Source organism: Lepidochelys kempii, chromosome 1 (genome assembly GCF_965140285.1).
Source record: "Lepidochelys kempii isolate rLepKem1 chromosome 1, rLepKem1.hap1, whole genome shotgun sequence".
Taxonomy (NCBI): domain Eukaryota; kingdom Metazoa; phylum Chordata; order Testudines; family Cheloniidae; genus Lepidochelys; species Lepidochelys kempii.
Genome location: NC_136380.1, coordinates 236994399 through 237013141, shown reverse-complemented (window position 1 = coordinate 237013141; position 18743 = coordinate 236994399). Strand labels below are relative to the sequence as shown.

General features: G+C 41.2%; 1 protein-coding gene across 29 annotated transcripts in view; it reads left to right on the top strand.

Annotated features, from left to right (window-relative positions):
- The first annotated feature begins 264 nt into the window (after nt 1-264).
- The window catches only part of PLEKHA5 (pleckstrin homology domain containing A5), a 273038-nt gene continuing 254559 nt past the window's right edge, over nt 265-18743 (top strand). For 6 of the 29 annotated variants that reach the window (XM_073318839.1, XM_073318822.2, XM_073318796.2 and 3 more), the window contains exons 1-3: nt 275-499; nt 602-678; nt 3409-3466. In XM_073318839.1, the coding sequence (XP_073174940.1) occupies nt 411-499; nt 602-678; nt 3409-3466 (224 nt within the window). In that variant the 5' untranslated portion in view covers nt 275-410. Of the gene's footprint in view, nt 500-601; nt 679-3408; nt 3467-18743 lie in introns of all 29 variants that reach the window. The other 23 variants (XR_012155733.2, XM_073318772.1, XM_073318781.2 and 20 more) reach the window with 10 other exon arrangements.

Sequence of the window (18743 nt, the reverse complement as noted above, 5' to 3'; positions counted from 1 at the left end):
AGAGTCCGGCACCTGCCTTGGACTTCGCTCGGTCTCCCAGGACGCGCTCTCTCCGGCAGGGTTTGTTTGCTAGCGCGCCCACCCCGTTGCCCGAAGCGGCGGCACCCACGGCCAGCAGCGGCGTGTGAACGCCTCGGCGCTCGCCCCTCGTCAGGCCCCCTGCAGGACGCGGACCCGCCCCGCGCCAGGGCGCCCCGGGCGCAGCACCAGCAGGCGCGCCCCCGCAGGCAAGACGCCGGGCGCGTCCCCGCGGCGGCAGGGGCGGGGCCGGGCCGGGCGGTTGGTGCGGTTTCCTCTCGCCCCCATAGGTGTTGGCGGCGGCGGTGACGCGCCCGCGCTCGTGGCCGCGCGTAGCCCCCCCCCCGCCACCTCTCCCCGGCTGCGCTGGTGGCGGTAGCGGCGGCTCGGCCATGGCGGACCTGAGCGCGGAGCGGCTGTGCTCGCTGCCCGGCAACTGGAGCTACGGGATCAGCCAGGGCGGCCGCCTCTTCTTCATCAAGTGAGTGCGGGGGGCCGGGCGGGGCGCGGGGCTTTGGCGGGGCTGGCGCTGGCGCTGACTGACCCGGTGTCTGTGTGTGTCCCCCCCCCCCCACCCCCGCAGCGAGGAGGCGAAGAGCACGACCTGGCTGCACCCGCACACCGGAGAGGCCGTGATCACCGGGCACCGCCGCAGCGCAGGTAACGGCCCCGCCGGGGCAGCGACCGCCTGGGGAGCCGCCGCCGCCTGCGAGTGCAGATTCCCCTTCCCCCCGGGAGCCTTCGCCTCTCCCCCCTACCCCAGCCGTTTCCTCCCCCCTACCCCCGCCCCTGGCCCCACCCCCTGGAGCTGCCTCACCCCTCTCTGTTCCCCCGGAGCCTCTTGTCCCCCTCCCCCCCCGTCCCCCCACAACCGCTGCCTCCTCCCGACTCCCCCGTCAGAGCCCTCACCGCTGCATCCCCCCCCGCCCCCAGCCCCAGCGACGCTGCTTCCTCATCCCTCCTGTCGAGACCTTGGCACCTAAAGGGAATTACGATAGGTGTACGAGAAATGCCTAGGGAGAGCCCACTAAGTATAGTCATCTAGAAACCTCCCCTCCCCACCCCCCACCCCTTTTTTCCAATATAGGCTGAGAGCGTGTGCGTGTTTCTAAGTGACAGAGAGGTGGCATGGGTAGGAGGGAAAAGGGGATGAAGCATGAGGAGTAATTTGGGGGTGGAGGTGGAATCAATCTCCTCTGAGGCTGCTGTTTGTTCCTCTCGGGAGCAACAGCAGCAGAAGGAGGTGCTGGAGGAGGAGGATTTTCAGCAGGCGCTCTGGAGACCCAGAGCCAAACTCCCACTGCTGGAACTGCACGCAGGCTGCAAATGCCACTGGGAGGCTGTGCCTGTGTTTACAAATGCAGTTGTTTTCGTTCCTGTAAACTATGGGGGAGAGAAGAGGAGAATCTGTAACTGATCAAGTTATTGGAGTATTCCTCTTTCATGTTTGTATTCAAGAGGTTCTTTATTTTAAAATATCACCCAGGGTTATTGAAAAACATTGGCTATACTCCCTCCCCTTTCTTCTTTTCCTGTGAGTTGGGAACAGTTGGGGGAATGGGTTTCTGATTTTAAATCTCCCTACACTTTTATCTGTGGTGAATAGCTGTGAGTTATAACCATGAGCCTTTGAAATGCAGGAAGTAGAACCATTGGTTTCATGCTCTTCCCCTGTGTAATTAGCATTTATGTTAACTGAGAAGTTATCTTAAATCCACTATGAAGGGGTAAAGGGCCATATGTACATTTGCTGTTGGACATTGCTGCTAGTCACACATGAATTCCTTGTTAAATAACTGTTAATGGCTCTATTGAATCACTGATGTTTTATCCTAATCACCTAAATGCTTGATTTTTATTTCTACCTTCTTGTTTGCCATTATCCTCTTTCAGAGGAAATAGTTTTGTTATGAAGTATTCAGGTATTGGTTTAACTGGGGAGTTATTGGCAGGTAAACTTAAATTTTCTTTTAACGTTAGTGTGAAATATTTTCTGTGTGGTATCATGTACGTATGATAACAGATACAGTATCATGTACAAACAAACCTGTATCTGTATTTTCTGTTTTCATGTGCACATCTGTTCATTCATTTCCCATATATAGACAGGATTTTGTAACTTATTTTAGCTGATTTTGGTTTTGTAACCTAAATTGAAGTCTCTGTCTTAAGGAGGGATTGTGACCGAATAACTGATCTACATGCACATTTGCAAAAAAATAAAGTCATTCAAATATTTCACACTGTTAGCAGGGAATTGTCGTCTTTAAAGTCCACATCCCTGGAGAGTTAAGTATCTGCTTTGCGAGAACTCCGTTATGGGAGACTTGCTCTTTCTCCATGTGATGGCCATTCCTGTTTACGCTGGAGAGGCATCCTGTTGGTCCATACTTTCCCCTACTCCTTTATCAAAAGACTCTATAGATTTTTCTTTTCCTAGAGGAGACTGCGATATATCATGAAGTGAAAAAGCAGACTGGAGGGATAAAGGAAACAGACCCATTAGACTGGATAGTTTTGTCTTAGCTTTGAAAATGAATTGTTTTAAAAACCCAAAGCATCTGTAGATGGCCTTTATTCCCTTAAGTCGACACAAAATCCCCACCTTTTACAGTCTCGGGGACAGATATTAGAAGGTATTTAAGCACCTAAACATGTAGGTAGTAGGTAGACTTTCAGGTGTCTAATACCTTTAAAAATCTGGTCCTCAGTTTATTCTATGAAGATTTTACTTCTCTAGATGGGGCCTCTGCCTTGTTGACTCATTTTGCTTAGGAAACTGATACTCAACAGAGGGGAAAAAATAAGTCATCTCTTTCTGCCCTAGATGTGAGATGAATGTATTTTCATGCAGTGTTGAACAGAGTTGTCAACACTACAAAAAAGTTGGTGTGTGTCTTAGGGACAGTGTTTAGTGATATACCTATGCTAATATAAACCAAATATCTTCTGTGGTGTATTTTAAGAGGATATCATGCTTGTTAGGATGCATGTGACTTATATGCACTGCAGAACTTCGTAAATTGATTTGCTTAAATCTTTACCTTATCAAGTAATTTAGAACTAATACTTTTTAAGATTAGGCCTGCAACAATTCTAATTATTGTTTAAAGAGAAGGAACACTTCTGGGCTTACATATGTCCTTACCTGAATTACTACTTCTGAAAATGCTAATCTAATTTACATTTTACCATTTATATTGTTTGCACACTACAGGGAATGGTTTAAGCCCAAACAATTTTTTTGTTGACTCTATATAAAAACTTTAACAGTTTGTATTTTGTTTCTCTGTGTAGACAAAGGTACATATTGGCCAGGTATGCACATTGCTGTAACTCTGCGCTAGTCTACTCTATAAAATTTATGATGTATCACTTCTTGTTTTCTAGACTTACCCACAGGTTGGGAAGAAGCATATACTTTTGAAGGTGCAAGATACTACATAAAGTGAGTTGAATGATAGTTTGTCAAGATACTAAAATTTGAAATTTCCTAAGTGTGGCTGTATATTATTCTTAATGAGTAAATTTTAATTCAGGATTAAATGCAATCTATGAATAATCACTTTAAAAGGAGTGTGCAGTATATAATAGCAGAGATCAATTGTATTTAGTTTATTCTACATTGTTAGGGCAATGATTTCTTGAACTTAGTGTCTAGATTTTTTTTGAGCACTTCAGGTGCAGATGGAAACTATCATATGTGCTATGATAGTGTGTACACATCTAGCAAGAAATGGCTGGAAAATTCAAGATACAGCCTGAGTTTGTGTACATATGTGCTTAAGTGATGTGTGTATCTAAAAAAATTTCACAAGGACAGTTTTTAAAAAAAATAAAATAATAATCTCTTGTTGGGACAGGATTCCTGGCTACTGAACATCGTATTTATAGTAATTACATTTTAAAACCACTAAACTGTCAGTTTTGTTTTTAATCTGATTTATCTTTTATCTTACATTTTTTCAGAAATTCTGTAAAAGAAAAAACTGTCTGCATTTACCATTGTGTGCTTAAATATGTCCTATTGTAACTTTAGCACTGGTTTGAGCGTTGGCCTGCTAAACCCAGGGTTGTGAGTTCAATCCTTGAGGAGGCCATTTAGGGAACTGGGGCAAAAGTTGGGGATTGGTCCTGCTTTGAGCAGGGGGTTGGACTAGATGACCTCCTGAGGTCCCTTCCAACCCCGATATTCTATATCAACTCAGTTTCAGCTAGTAATAGCTCAGTTGCAGCTTGGCATGGTTTTGTGTGATTCCTTTTGTTGGGATTGGTCCTGCTCTGGACAGGGGGTTGGACTAGATGGCCTCCAGAGGTCCCTTCCAACTCTGTTATTCTGTGATTCTATGATTCTCAGTTCAAGTATTTTTTCAAATGTCTGTCTTTGATTAATGAGATGAGGTTTTTTTGTGACTTGACCAGATTTTTGTAGTAGCATAGGATGGCTTGATCCTTAAGCTGTTTTCAGAATTCTTCAGTACATTAATATTTGGGTAGAATAAACCAGGTCCTTACCACCACCACCACCACCCCCTTTTTTTTTAAGTGATTGGTTCAGGGAAGTGTCCACTTTGGTCGTTTTGTGTAATATTCTTTTAACTGAGAAACAGAGGTGAGGCTTTTTTTTTTTTAAAGTCAAAAGTAGGTGTTCGATCTGTGCAGACTTCTTAAAACCTTTTCAATGTGAGGTGAACATAATATTCTACATTGCACCTCCCCAACCCCCCCCCCAAACAAAACAAAAAATCACAACAACCTATAATATAGAGGAATGCTTCCTCCTTTTCTGTTCAAGCTTTAGGCACTCCAACAAATTGTAAACGTCTTCAGACTTATGAAGGCACTTCTCAGTATGCTGAGGTCTGATATACGTCCCTTACTTGCATTAGTAGTGTATAAATGGGACAACTCTTATGAGTAAACACTACTAATGTAAGAACGGTAAGCTACTGCCCATTTTTCTACAATTCTTTGCAGTTTTCTGCTGTGAATGTTGAGGAAGGTATGTGATATTTAAGTTGTGCCAGATGGCAAGTGATGGGTACAATATAAATGACTGTATTGATTTGACCCACTGTATAAGTCTTTTAGAATTGATTTTCGAGTTTTCTGATTTTGATTGTAATACCAAAACTTGCAATTGGAATCTTTACCAAGCTATCTCAAAAGGCCTAGTTGTTGATGGACTGTGACTTGTAGTTCCGAGAAGCTTGTTTGTCAATATTAAAATGTTCTTTCCAAAGGCTACTTTACTATACTGCATTCATGCAACTTTAGGTAGAAATGCTGCAAAATGAGGCGATAAAGAAACGGGATGTTTAAAATTGCTCTGAACTATGTCAGGAACTTGCTAATTAAGTACCATGCTGTTCATAGTGAAGCACATTTTGCAAATGTTCAAACTTACAGCTCTTGTGGCACAGGATGTTGTTAGAAATGTTATCCAAAGTACACATTGCTGATAGTACTTTCAACACCAAATAGTTAAATATTATGCTTACTGTATCTCTGAAAACGTATGCTGCATTTTAGTTCAATCTGCTTGATATGTTATAGCAGTATAGTAGTGTATCAGTTTTTACTTTAAAATGTGAGGGATGAGCAATGATGTTCTTGACTTCAGTTTGTGTTTATTGTTCGTAAACGCAGGATTTGAGGCTGTTTACACTTTTTCACTACAACAACTTTTTCAGACAACTACACTGGCTTTTTTTCCCTAAAATTTCCTACCATTCAGCTCCACTAGTGTTAGCAACAACGCGTGGTAGAGTAGACAGGACACCTTAACCAGTGTTATCCACACTTGTACTTCACAAGTTAGACATGTTATAATGTGGTTGTCTGAGCCCAAATGATAGTTGTGTTCCCAGAATTGGTGGAGAATGGTGGGTTGTTGGGGAAGGGAGGTGCTAGTATGAGCAAGATCATAGTGTGAGGCAGTTTTCACTGTAATGCTGCTCATATTAATATTTTGTGTGGCTACATTGTTTTGATATTCTAAAATTAACTAATCATCTTAATGAATATTTAACACTTAGAACAATAATAAAAAATAAAATATTAGAATCTTGTGGATTATCTGATTTGCCTAAATAAGAATATAAGAAAAAGACAATTTATTCCATCTTTGTTCCCAGTTAAAGGTTGTAAAGAGAAGATGATCCCAAGTTATATTTAAAGAGGGAGTAGACGGAAGTTAGTGGAACTCTGCAATGGTGTTTTTAGCCATGCATGTGTGTAAATTTTATCTATGGTATTCTATAATGTATTCCAAGAGAACGTAGGTGAAAATATTATTTCTGTGATAGGAAACTTGATTGTAACTTTTGAAATGTGATTTCAAATATGCTGGTTGAGTTAGAAAAGGGGTGGGCAAACTTTTTGGCCTGAGGGCCACATCTGGGTGGGGAAATTGTATGCAGGGCCATGAATGTAGGGCTGGGGCAGGAGGTTGAGGTGCAGGAGGGATTGCGGGAGGGGGTTGGTGCTCAGGAGGGAGTGCGGGAGGAGTCTCAAAGCAGGGGGTTGGGGTGTGGGGAGCAGGAGGGATTTGGGGTGCAGGCTCCAGCTGGCACTGCTTACCTTGAGCGGCTCAGGGGTGGCAGCGGCGTGCAGCGGGGCTAAGGCAGGCTTCCTGCCTGCCGTGGCCAGCATGCCTGGTAGTGGCTCCTGGGGGTGGGGTGGGGCAGGGCAGGTGGCTCCACTGCATGTTGCCCTCGCCTGTGGGTACCAACTCCGAAGCTCCCATTGGCCACTGTTGACTGTTCCCGGCCAATGGGAGCTGTGGGGGGTGGTGCCTGTAGGCGAGAGCAGTGCACAGAGCCCTGTGCGCCCCCCCCCCCCCCACAGGGGCCTCAGGGATGCCATGCCGGCCGCTTCTGGGAGTGGCATGGGGCCATGGCAGGCAGTGAGCCTGCCTTAGCCCCTCTGCGCCACGGAGCTTGAGGCTGGATTGAAAGCCCTTATGGGCTGAATCCAGCCTGTGGGCCGTAGTTTGCCCTCCCCTGAGTTAGAATATTGAATGATTTTTGCAAATACTGTGTAATCAAATGGAGGTAATATAGAGGAGAATACGCATCAAGCAAATCTTAACTACATGCTTTAAGTACTGGCATTAAACAAATGTCTCAGATTACATTCTGTATTGAAATGTGATTATTTAAAGAACATATTTTGTTGGGGTGCGTATTTTCATTTTCAGAATATGTAAAGTTTGTTCCACGTTTTTATTTTAGACTTTCTGCTTGGCTTTGGGTCTGTACTAATTTTAAAGCACAGATAGGTAAATAGAGTTCTGCTTGCTCTGGGTAATGAGATTCTGTCTGAAGAATTTGAATAAGATTTATTTAATGAGTTGGGAGTAGGACTTTGAACTATCTTGCAATTTGGGTTAGTAGAAGAAATCCAATACAGAAACTAAATAGCATGGTAGAGGTAGAGGCTCTCTTTTTACTGTGGAATGTCAGTGGCCAAAGCTCACTGCTGACTAAAAGCAATATGTTTTTCCAATGTCTAAGTATTTCATTAGTCTACTTCATTTATCAGTTTGTTGTATACTTCACTTATTTAGAACAACTATTATGGCACTCCATGAGTGCGTTGAATCACATTGGACTGTCTTTTTCATGCATGTATTCTTTTTTTCCTGAATACACTTTACATACATCTGTACATTAAAGTTGTAAAATTAGACATGTGTACAGTCAGCTCTGCTTCCTAGTTAAAGAAAATTGGGCTGTTAAGTTATTATGAGGTGAGACATGGCTTGCATGTAAACTACATTTTGCCCCATTCTTTTTAGTAATTGTACACTTCTCTCTGAAAAATAACACTTTCACATGTAACAATTGTTTGTAGAATTAATACTTCCAATTATCACTTGCATTTCATTTCAGTTATCTCGCTTGTTAGGTAAATACTTTCACATGGCATGTTCAAATAAGTTAAGATTAAGCTAGTATGGAGAAATTGAATTTGCATAAATGGGCTCAAATTGTGGCAGTGAGTGCCATAGGAATGTCACTAAAATTAGGGGTGGAAAAGCAAAATTTTCCATTGAGCTAGTTGTATATCTTTTTGGTGAAGAGCTGATTGTCAGTGCTGGAAAGTGAAATGTTCTAGAATAGGTAGTGGCACTGCAAGCTTAAATACTACAGTGCTCGTACAGATAACTGCCAATATGCCTCAATCTTATTTTGTTTTGGAGGGTCTACTTTTAGGGATATGAGGGATGTTCAGTCTCTCTCAATTCGTTCTTGATTGTGTTCTGCTGGGACATCTATACCAGTTTGGGTAGTGTAAGGTGTCAGTCTTCCCTTGCTGAGAAATGCAAGTGCCTGTGCATTAGAATTTGGGTTGAGCCTGCTAACTTATTTTACATGACCTCCAATTCCTCCAAATACCATCAAATATGACTTCCAGAGAGAATAAAACTTGGGTTTCCTTTAAAATCTGAGAAGCTTGCAAAAATTCCAGAATTTCTTCAGAAAGTTTTTTTTTTTTTTTTTTTTTTAAAATCCCACTCTTGGATTTGAGTGTTAAGTGTCTTAAGATTTGAGATTGGGCATACTGCAGAAACATTAGTTTTGGTGTTAAACTACAGAAGTGCATATCACGTATAATACTTCACAGATGGTAAGCTGCATGGGTCTGTGCTACAAGTTGTGTTGGTGCAGCAATCCCAGTAGCTGAAATCCTAGAGTAGGTAAGGGCTGAGGGCTTGTCTACACTTAAAATGCTACAGTGCCATAGCTGCGCCACTGTAGCGCTTCAGTGTAAGCACTGCCTATGCCAAAAGGAGGGATTCTCCCATTGCTGTAGGTAGTCTACTTCCACGAAAGGTAGCAGCTGGTTTGACAGAAGAATTCTTATATCAGACCTAGCACTGTCTACACCGGGATTTAGGGTGGCTTTACTGTGCTGCTCAAGGGTGTGGATTTTTCACACTCCTGAGTGTACTTATGTAGAGCTAATTTTCTAGTGTAGACCAGGCCTGAGTTTTCATAGACTTCAAAGTAAACACCATTAAGATGAGTGAGAATTTTAGTGGTGGTAGAGTAGTGTGGCTGTAGACTCACAAGACAACAGTGCATTGGTTTCTGTTGCCACTTCTATAATGGCACATGAAGACTCTGTGATGCAGCTGAACCTGTGATAGTTGCAACTGGTTAGAACTTGCCTGAACTATTTTCTTTGACCTTGTCTGAACATAGACGTGTGCTGGTTCAAGTAATAGTGCTTTTTAAAAAAAGGTTTAGTTAAACCAGAGCAGAAACCCTATGTGGGCATACTTAAACTGATTTTAAACCTCATTTATATAATTTAGCTTGCATTGGTAAGTACACCTCTGTAAGCAAAGTTTAAAATCAGTTTAACAATGTGCACACAGGGCTTTGCATTAGTTTAACTAAACTGGTTTTTAAAGAAACCTCTTTAGGCAAACTGGTGCAAGCTTCACATAGACAAGGCCTTAAATTTGCCTGTCTTTTCTGTAGCCCTTCTGCAGCTCTAGTGGCCATAGACTGGGTGGGAACACTATGCACTAAGTCAGGGGGTTCTCAACCTTTTTCTCTCTGAGGCCCCCCTCAACGTGCTATAAAAACTCCAGGTCCAGCGGGAGATGGCTTGGGGCAGGGGCCTTAGACATAGGCGTAGTTTGACTTCTATTTTGGGGGCAGAGGTCAGCAGTCCAGGGAGGGAGTGCCACCTCCACCTCCTCCTGACTCACCTCAGCAGACCGCCTGTCTGGCGTGGGGGGGTGGGTGTAACCAAAAATTATAACTCAAAGGTGTGGGCTTCGCTCAAAAAGTTTGAAAACCGATTAGGGTGCAGGGAGGGGGTGGTTAGGGGCTGTGTGCGGTCAAGGGGGTAGCTCAGGGCGCAGGGAGGGGGGGTAGCTGGGGCTGTGTGCACACGGGGTGGCTGTGGGTGCAGGGAGGGGGTTGGCTAGGAGCTGTGTGTGGGCAGTGGGGTAGTAGCTCAGGGTGCAGGGAGTGGGGTACCTGGGACTCTGTGCAGGCAGGGGGTAGCTCAGGGTGTAGGAGAGGAGTACTAGGGGCTGTGTGCCTGGAGGGGTACCCTGCGGTCTGTGTTCCTGGAGGGGTCTGTCAGCCACAGAACTGGGTCTCCCAACCTGGGTGGAAAGGGGGCTGGGACTCGGGAGCTGAGGAGCAGCTTTAACCCAGAGCACCAGCAGGAGAGGAGAAAATGCTGCGTCTGCCTGCTCCATAGCACCAGGCAGAGCAGCAGCAGCTTCACTGCCTGGTGTAACAGCAAAAACAGCAGCTGGCAAATTTTCTCACCAATAGCAGTTACTTACTGAGTCTGCTGAGTTTGGGTGAGCATGCTCAGTACAACCTATATAGGAAATTCTGCCAGGGAGCTGTTTGCCACTACATCGCCTCTAGCTTCTCACCTCCGACCTGGCCAGGGGGCGGGGAGAAGAGAGGGGAAGGTGTGTGGAGCTGCCCCCAGGACTACTGTGCTCTTGCTCTGTAGGTTTTTTTGGAGGGAGGCAATGCCCTCTGTGTCCACAACTCTGCCCATGGGGTCACAGCTTCAACCCTACAGGGAGTACCAGGGCTCAGAACTTGAGCCCTGAGCCTCCTGGCTTGAGCCCCTCAGGGGGTGCTAAGGCTCAGGGTCTGGGTTTCAGCCGCGGGGCTCCTTGGATCCCTTGAAAGGACTCGTGGAGTCCCCAGTTGAGAACTGCTGCACTAAGTGGTAAGGGGTGCATCACACAACTTGGAGCTCAGCCCCTGAGCTCAATGAGGCTTTTGTAAGGAATTGCTCTAATTAAGCAATTAATGACCAACCACTGATTTGGCTGCACTGGTATTTACCCCTGGTGTAGATAGGCAAGATATTATAAGCCCAAGTTGAACAGAGAAGTTGTACCAGTGCAAACAGCAACATGTAGAGGTTTTGCATGTCTGTGCTTAGGCTTTCTACCATACAGATACATTGGTGGGTACAATCCCCAGAGTAGATGAATCCTGAAATTCGGAAGGATGGGGATTATAAGTAAAGATTGCCCTGTATGAAGCCTAGTCTGCTCTTAAAAAATTAGATCCATTTAGTTACATTACTTGGGGCAGTGAAAAATTTCATGCCCCAAGCACTATAGGTTGTCTAACCCCTGGTAAGGATATGGTTAGTCAGTGGCAGGATTTTTGCTACTGCCTCTGGGAGAGGTGATCAAAAGCCCTTCCTTAGACATAGGAAGTGTATGCATTACAGCATCTATACTGTAGACACACCTTTAGGAAAAAAGACTGGAGTTAGCCAGCATGTATTAACCAACTCTGATCTTACCTTGAGTTCTCTCCTCCACAGGACAAACTCAGAGAGTTTAGAATATTTTTTGTTTTTTGTTTGTTTTTGGTTAATGTTATTTGCTAACCTTTTGGATAAAGGATAGTTCTGTTAGTGGTTTAACAGCCTTCCTGTTGAGCGAAGATGGTTTGCTGTGATCTTTGCCTATTCTGACAGGTTTCAGAGTAGAAGCCATGTTGTTTTGTATCCACAAAAAGAACAGGAGTACCTCTAAGGTGCCACAAGTACTCCTGTTCTTTTAACCTTTTCTGAGAAGGTCTTCCAGGAAAGATCAGACAAGATATCACTGGGATTTCTGTGATAAAATATAAAAAGAAAAATCCATTTTTGAAAGAGAAATGGAATTTGAGGAATAATAGTTCAGATTGCCTTCATTACCTTAAAGAAGTGTTGTCCGTCCGTCGTCCCCCCCCCCCCCAAAAAAAGCACAAGACCAGTTCAAAAAAAATTGTTTTTGGTTGCTTTTAACAAAAATTTCTTGACTTCTACAGAAATTGAGACTGGCCTGAAACTTTTATATAGATCCCTGGCCTTTATAAGATGATCCCTCCCCCCCGACAAGTCACTATGGATCTCTGGGCCAGATTACAGACTGGAGGGTTTGAGAGGCTGTGTTCCTCTTACAGGCCCTAGAAAGAGCGGTCTTTGTCAAATAGCAAAGTAAGAACCTTCACCTGTGACACTTCCAGATTGTACTCTGGTGGCTTGTGATTTTAAAGTGGGTACTATAAAAGATCTTGAAAACAAACTGTAGTCGTCATGTTTTAATTTTTACCTCCTTCAAAATATTACACAAATAAAAAAACTAAATACTAAGAGTGGTGGTAAGAGATGGTCTATATAGAAGATGAAAAGACAAATAATCATAATAAGTTGTGAGTCCACGGTCACCCTTTCTGGGGAGGGGGAAATGGAAGAAGGCACAGGGCTATATAGTTTGACAGGAAAGTTTTACAACTAAAAAAGAAAGCTGTGCTAGTTTGTAACTGATGGAGCTTACTACTATTACGGTCTAGATTGGTGGCCTTGACCACTACTAAATACACTTAAAAAAAAAACAAAAAAAAAAAAACCCAAACCACCCAACAACTAATATTCAAACATACTTCAAAGGTATTCCTTGGTTATTTCTCTAGTGCGTGGAGTACTGAACATGAAAATCAAGAAAATAGTTGTGCTCTATGTACCTTTACACTGTGTGTGACAAATTGATTTCCAATTGCTGAGCCATTGAATCCTTCTGTGTTTACACTGTAAATTCCACAGTCCCATAAAATGTCTTATTCATAGTAAGGATGGCCTGGAAAATTATGTGAAGAAAATAAACTAAATACCTGCTGCTATTTCTTATTAGTATGTAAAAATGCAGTACTCAGTGTTTCAGAGTAGCAGCCGTATTAAATAGAATTAATTGAGAAGATGCTTAAGATACTGAAGGCTGCATTTTATTTAATAGCCAATTAATAATCTCTTTTAATCAAGTTTAAATGGCTCAGTAGTTTTTTGTAAAAGGTGATGCTTCAGTCTCAACCTCAGTCTTAGCTGTTTATTGAATTGGTAATGAGAGGGGTGAATGTGCTTTGTTTTCAGGTGCCCTTTTGTTTTGATATTACATATGAAAGGAGGATAAACAGTGAAGCAAATACTGATCATAACTTTGTGTGGTTGGCTAGTGCAGTTGTTATGAACACAGTCATGCATTGATTTTTCCATTAGAAAAATATACATCTGGACTAATTTGCACACCAGTATTTCTCTTGAAGACTGAGAAGAGGAAACTAAAGGAGAAGAAAAACCTCTTTGGTGCTTAACTAATGTTGTCTTTTTCCCTAGTTTTCCAGTCATTTCTTTCAGGACCTTTCTTTTCTTTTCCCCAGCTTCCATGCCTCTCTGGAAGCCTACTAGATACATTTTTCTTACTGAAATGAAGTACTAAAAGAGCTGAATTGGCATCCCAGAAACTTTGGAATGTTTTAGAGTAGAAAAATATTTGATACTCTTCAGTGAAACCTTTTCAGATCCAAATGTTAGCTTCATTCCAATGCACACTTTAAATTTTTCACTTTAAAAGCATTTATTGCTTTCTAATCTGAGTGTTTATGTATATTTATTGCATTGGGTCAGAAACCAGAATCTGTCTTGGTGCTGTGATAAGCCTTTTTTTCCTGTATGTGTTCTATAGTGTGCTAGCTCTTGTTATAATGAATTAATGTACATTGTACCAGAGGCACAGTTTGGTTCAGGCTAAACACTGGTGCTCACACAGACAGAAACCGCAGAAGTACAGGGATAGTACCTAGTTGGAAATTGAACCGCCAAACCCTAAATGCTGGGATTCCTGCCAGGGTGCTCTCTGTATGCTATTTTGTATTCTTTATCAAGTAAGTGTCTAAGTTTTGTATATTGTTTGCTCTTCTTCCCTCACCATCTCCTTCAGAAAGGTGGGGGAAGAAACAGCATATTCTCACTCTCCACCCCAAAGAGTGCAGATCTGTGGTTGGAGGGAAGGTGGTGATGAGGTGCAAAGTCATTAGTTGTTTGTGGACTGGGGGAAGGAAGCCCTGCATGAGTTCAAATCTGTGAGGTTATCTTTGCTACCTTAAAAAATGAAAGTTTAGATTAATAGAAAATTGAAAGCTTAAACACCCCAACCAAACTGCCAGCAGGAGTAGGCCAGTAGATTTTTTTTTTCAAGCCCTAACACCCCAACCAAACTGCCAGCAGGAGTAGGCCAGTAGATTTTTTTTTTCAAGCCCTTTTTAAATATTGCTCTGTTATGTTGTGAACTCAACTAATATTGTCTTAAGTGCAGGAGAACCAGAAAATTAAATCATTGTCCACTTTTAGAGTGAGTGAAATGCAAAAAAAGCAAACTACAGTGTAAATATTGGAAAACAAAATTTCAGTTAGCATATGCAGATTTCAAAGTTTGTACATTGTTCTTTAGGGATCAAGGTAGTTAAATCAACTTACACTATGTGAATTTTGTTTTTGAATCTTAGTGAACTGAGCACTCTTTCCTTTGGAATATCTTAATATCAGGGTATAACAAGGATAATAAAAAAATAGAATAAAAGTTTGGAATATATATAACCCAAGCAAATGCTAGCTAGCACAAATGCCTACAGACAAGATGTCTTTAGATTGTGTTAAACCTCCATCCTCCAGGCATATAAAATTGTGTCCCTGGGTTTGAATGGAACACTTGAAGTCCCTTCCTGGAAAAAGGGTAATTTTTTAAAACAAGACTTTGAAAACTTATATGGCACACATCCATTTTTAGTAATGGTAAGGGAGTTTATATGAAAATGTTTCCAAAATACTTGTGATTAAGGATAATTTTAGTCACTCTTTATATGGACTATTTTGTCTAGAACTACTTGAGGATTATTGGTAGGCAGAGATACTTTATCCAGCAATCCACTCTTAATAAATTAGCGTATTGCAGAGTCCATTTACTACCAGAGTTAGTAGAAAAAAGCACTAATGACTATAATTTTGCATGTTCTTAGCTGAAAACATGGCAGTATCTCAAACAGCATAGGAAATAATATCTTGATATGCAAATATCTTTGAATACGAAATAACAAATGTTTAAAGTGCTATCTTCAAAACCTTTTGAGTAAATAATTTTAAAGCAGAAATATTAATTTAAGATTTTCTTGTATCGTTTGCCACTAAAAATTGTGATGTATTTCTTGCACAATCAGAACATATCTGATACTTTCATCTGGGTTGAACTACCAGCGAAAGATTATTCTGTAGCTCATCTTGTTGTGAATATTTTTTTTGTCCATAGATCCCACACATGTATTAAATGCAGTATAGGGTCCAGGAATTTTTATTTGTTTAAAATATTCTTAGAGAATGTCTTTCTGAATGTATTTAAAAAAAAAAAAAAGCAACTAACTTACCTGTGCATTTGATTTAGAGGAAGAAAGCATATGGACCAAAGTAAATGTAATATATTCTATACCGGGGTAGTCGATAGGCAGATCGTGGGGCAAATCTTGACCGCCAGATACTTTTGAATTGATTGCAAAAGCTCTTTATTTACTTGTATTTTTTGTATTTTCTTTGGAATCTGGACCTTCACTATACATTGACCAAGAAATTTGGACCTTGACAAAAATAGATTACCCCTGTTATATATGAAACACCAACCAGTGTTGTTTTTAGAATCCATTAACTTAAAAAATGAGGAAGGAGGGTCTGTTGTGGCTAAGATAAATGTGTGAGATTTTTCAGGTAGCAAGGCCCCAAACTAACATTTGTTGCTGTTATTTTTGCTGACATTTAAAAATTTATTTTAGGAGAAGTTATATAGAGAGAGAGATCCATACTACAGTTCCTTTAAACCCTAAAATTTCTTGGTTCTGACCCTTAATGGAGACCGATATGGAAAGTAGTTATAGAGAACCACCACCAAAAATATGTATTTGAGCCATCATTTTCATAATTCAGAATAAGGTTATTTAATAGCTATCTTAACAGCATAAAGATAAAATAGGTTAGATGCATATATAACTTTTTTTATGGTAAACATCCAATATGGAAAAAATTCATTAGCTTCCATATTACCTTCTAACCTGATTTGGGAAGCAGTTCTTATGGAAACTGATGAAGATTCTAACTATGTCAGATTAGCTCTACTTGAATTATTAATTGATCAGTGTTTGAGACAATGAACATGTTTTTACACTGAATGTTCAGAGAGGATTTGGCATTCAGATTAGAATCCTCTTGTTTATATGATAGAAATAACTGTACAAAAGGCTTGTTGAATCACATACCTAAGAATATTTTTAGTGTCATAATTAACTATTGTATTCAATATCTACATTACAAAATCCAGCCTTGACAACGGGAAAAGATATAATTTAAAATTTGTACCTGTAGAGTTTTGAGTTGCTTTGGAGTCTCATAAACTTATGCTAGTTGTCTAAGGCACTGCTACCACTTTTACAAAATTTAGCACTTACCTCAACTTTATTTTTCAAGGTTCTGTTTTATCCAACTATCTCTAACTTCTCCTCTTTCCTCCTTCACTGAATTTCAAGGTTAAGATGTGACCAAACAAATGTTGTGTGGTTGATCCATTTAAGGTGGTACTGGTTCCTTGAGATGCTGGTCTGTAATACATAAAACTGACTTGTCACTGATCCTCCTATCTTCTTCTGCCATAATGCATAGGCCCCAGGAAAAAGCACATGATGGACCCTTCTTGATGAAGTGGTTTAGGACAATCTCAGCTTTTTATGCTCTTCATGTATTCAGCAAATCTAATATTTAACTGAAGTGATTTCAGGAAATTTAAAACAAACTCTTCAGCAAAGTTTACTTTTCCTTACAATGTTTGCAACACAAAGATTGCAAAATATTGCATGTGTTTTGAGAGCCAGCAGATGAAGCTGACCAGAAACAGAAATGAATTCTGTATTGTGTTCAGCTTGGACAAGAATACCAGACAGTGAACAAACAGCTTAAAAGGTGAAAAATGCAGTAAACTTGAAACTTTCAGTTTTAATAGTATCTGGCGTTATGCGTACTGCAGGTAAAATTATTTATTTCTGTCCTATTAGTCCTCTGGTACCTGTGGATACTTTCATTTCCAACAGTGATTTAGTTTTGTGCTGGGAGAACATGTATTAAGAGGTGTTGAACTGTCTTATATGAACATTGTTGTGTATCTTTTTCACCAACCCCCCAAATTACATGGAATTGGGTGGTATAGTTTTATACACTGTAACTTAATCACCGTTTAAAATCAGAACAAGAATTAATCTTTCATACGCTATAGGAAAAAAATAGTGAACGTTTCCAGATGGTGTCCTTGAGTCCCATATCTTGGAAAACATCCTGAGCAGTGAACTAAAGAGTTTCCAGTTGCTTTGTTGGCAATAAAAAAAATAGGGTGAGATCTAACATATTTCAGCAAAAAGAAAAGGAGTACTTGTGGCACCTTAGAGACTAACCAATTTATTTGAGCATAAGCTTTCGTGAGCTACAGCTCACTTCATTGGATGCATATTTCAGGTGAGTGTCAACCTGTCTAACTAGAAATGCAGGCATTCCAATACCTTTGAGCATTCCCATTGTGCTTTGGACAACAAAAAGTCCTCCTAGATCCAGCAGCTAATTCAAATCCCAGTACTTTCCATCATCCTTTGAATCTCAGGTTAGGGTCCTTACTTTCTTTTGCTGCAAAGAAATTCATGCTGATGAGCTCGCAAGTTAGAATTGCAGCTGGAAACAAATCCTTTTGTGATTTTTATAGGCAGGAGTAAAGAATTTTGTGAACAGGAAAGGGGGTAAGAAGAATTCAGTTGAACCAAGCAGTGGCTTCCTGTGAGTTTCCAGGTGGAGCTTAGGGCTTTACAGGTTAAACTTAAGTGGTTTGATCTTCAACTGTGCGCACGCAGTTGCTGCAATACGACACAGGGAAAGAGTCAGTTGGCTGAAGAGCTTGGGCTAATAGCGTCCTGGTTTAAACAAGAGGGCGTTTGGGCCAGGGTGGTGTGGGCTCAGTGAGGGATCCTCTGCTTTGTAATTTCATTCACCCCTTCCCTTGTCATTCAGCAGAACTAGGATTTATTAACCTTTAGGGCAGAGTGAAAAGTACATGTACGTTCCTAAGCTTTTTAATGATAGGGGAGAATGCCACTTGGTACAAATTTTAATCCGACTTGATTTTTATATGGTGGCTCATTGCACAGCTTCTGCATTCTTATTGTAGGCTTTATTTTATTAATGAAAATTATCCTTAGAGAAGTTGAGAATAGACCCTTTAATGAAATCCAGATAATCCGGAATTAGGGCTTTCATTTAATGCTTTATGCAGGGTTGTAGCTGTGTTGGTCCCAGGATATTACCGAGACACAGTGGGTGAGGTAATAACTTGTATTGGATCAACTCCTGTTGGTGAGGGACAAGCTTTTCTGCTTATACAGAACTCTTCTTCGAATCTGGGCAATGTACTCAGTGTGTCACAACTAAATAAAGTGTGGAACAGATCGTTTAGCCGAGTGGCTCTCAGCCTTTCCAGATTACTGTACCCCTTGTGTACCCCCAGATTCCCTCACTTAGAAACTATTTGCTCACAAAATCAGACATAAAAATACAAAAGTGTCACAGCACGCTATTACTGAAAAATTGCTTACTTTCTCACTTTTACCATATAATTAATAAATAATAAAATCAATTGGAATATAAATATTGTACTTAAATTTCAGTGTATAGTATATAGAGCAGTATAAAAAAGTCATCGTATGAAATTTTAGTTTGTACTGATTTTGCTGGTGCTTTTTATGTAGCCTCTTGTAAAACTAGGCAAATATCTAGATGAGTTGACGTACCCCCTGGAAGACCTTTGTGTACCCCTTCCTCATGGG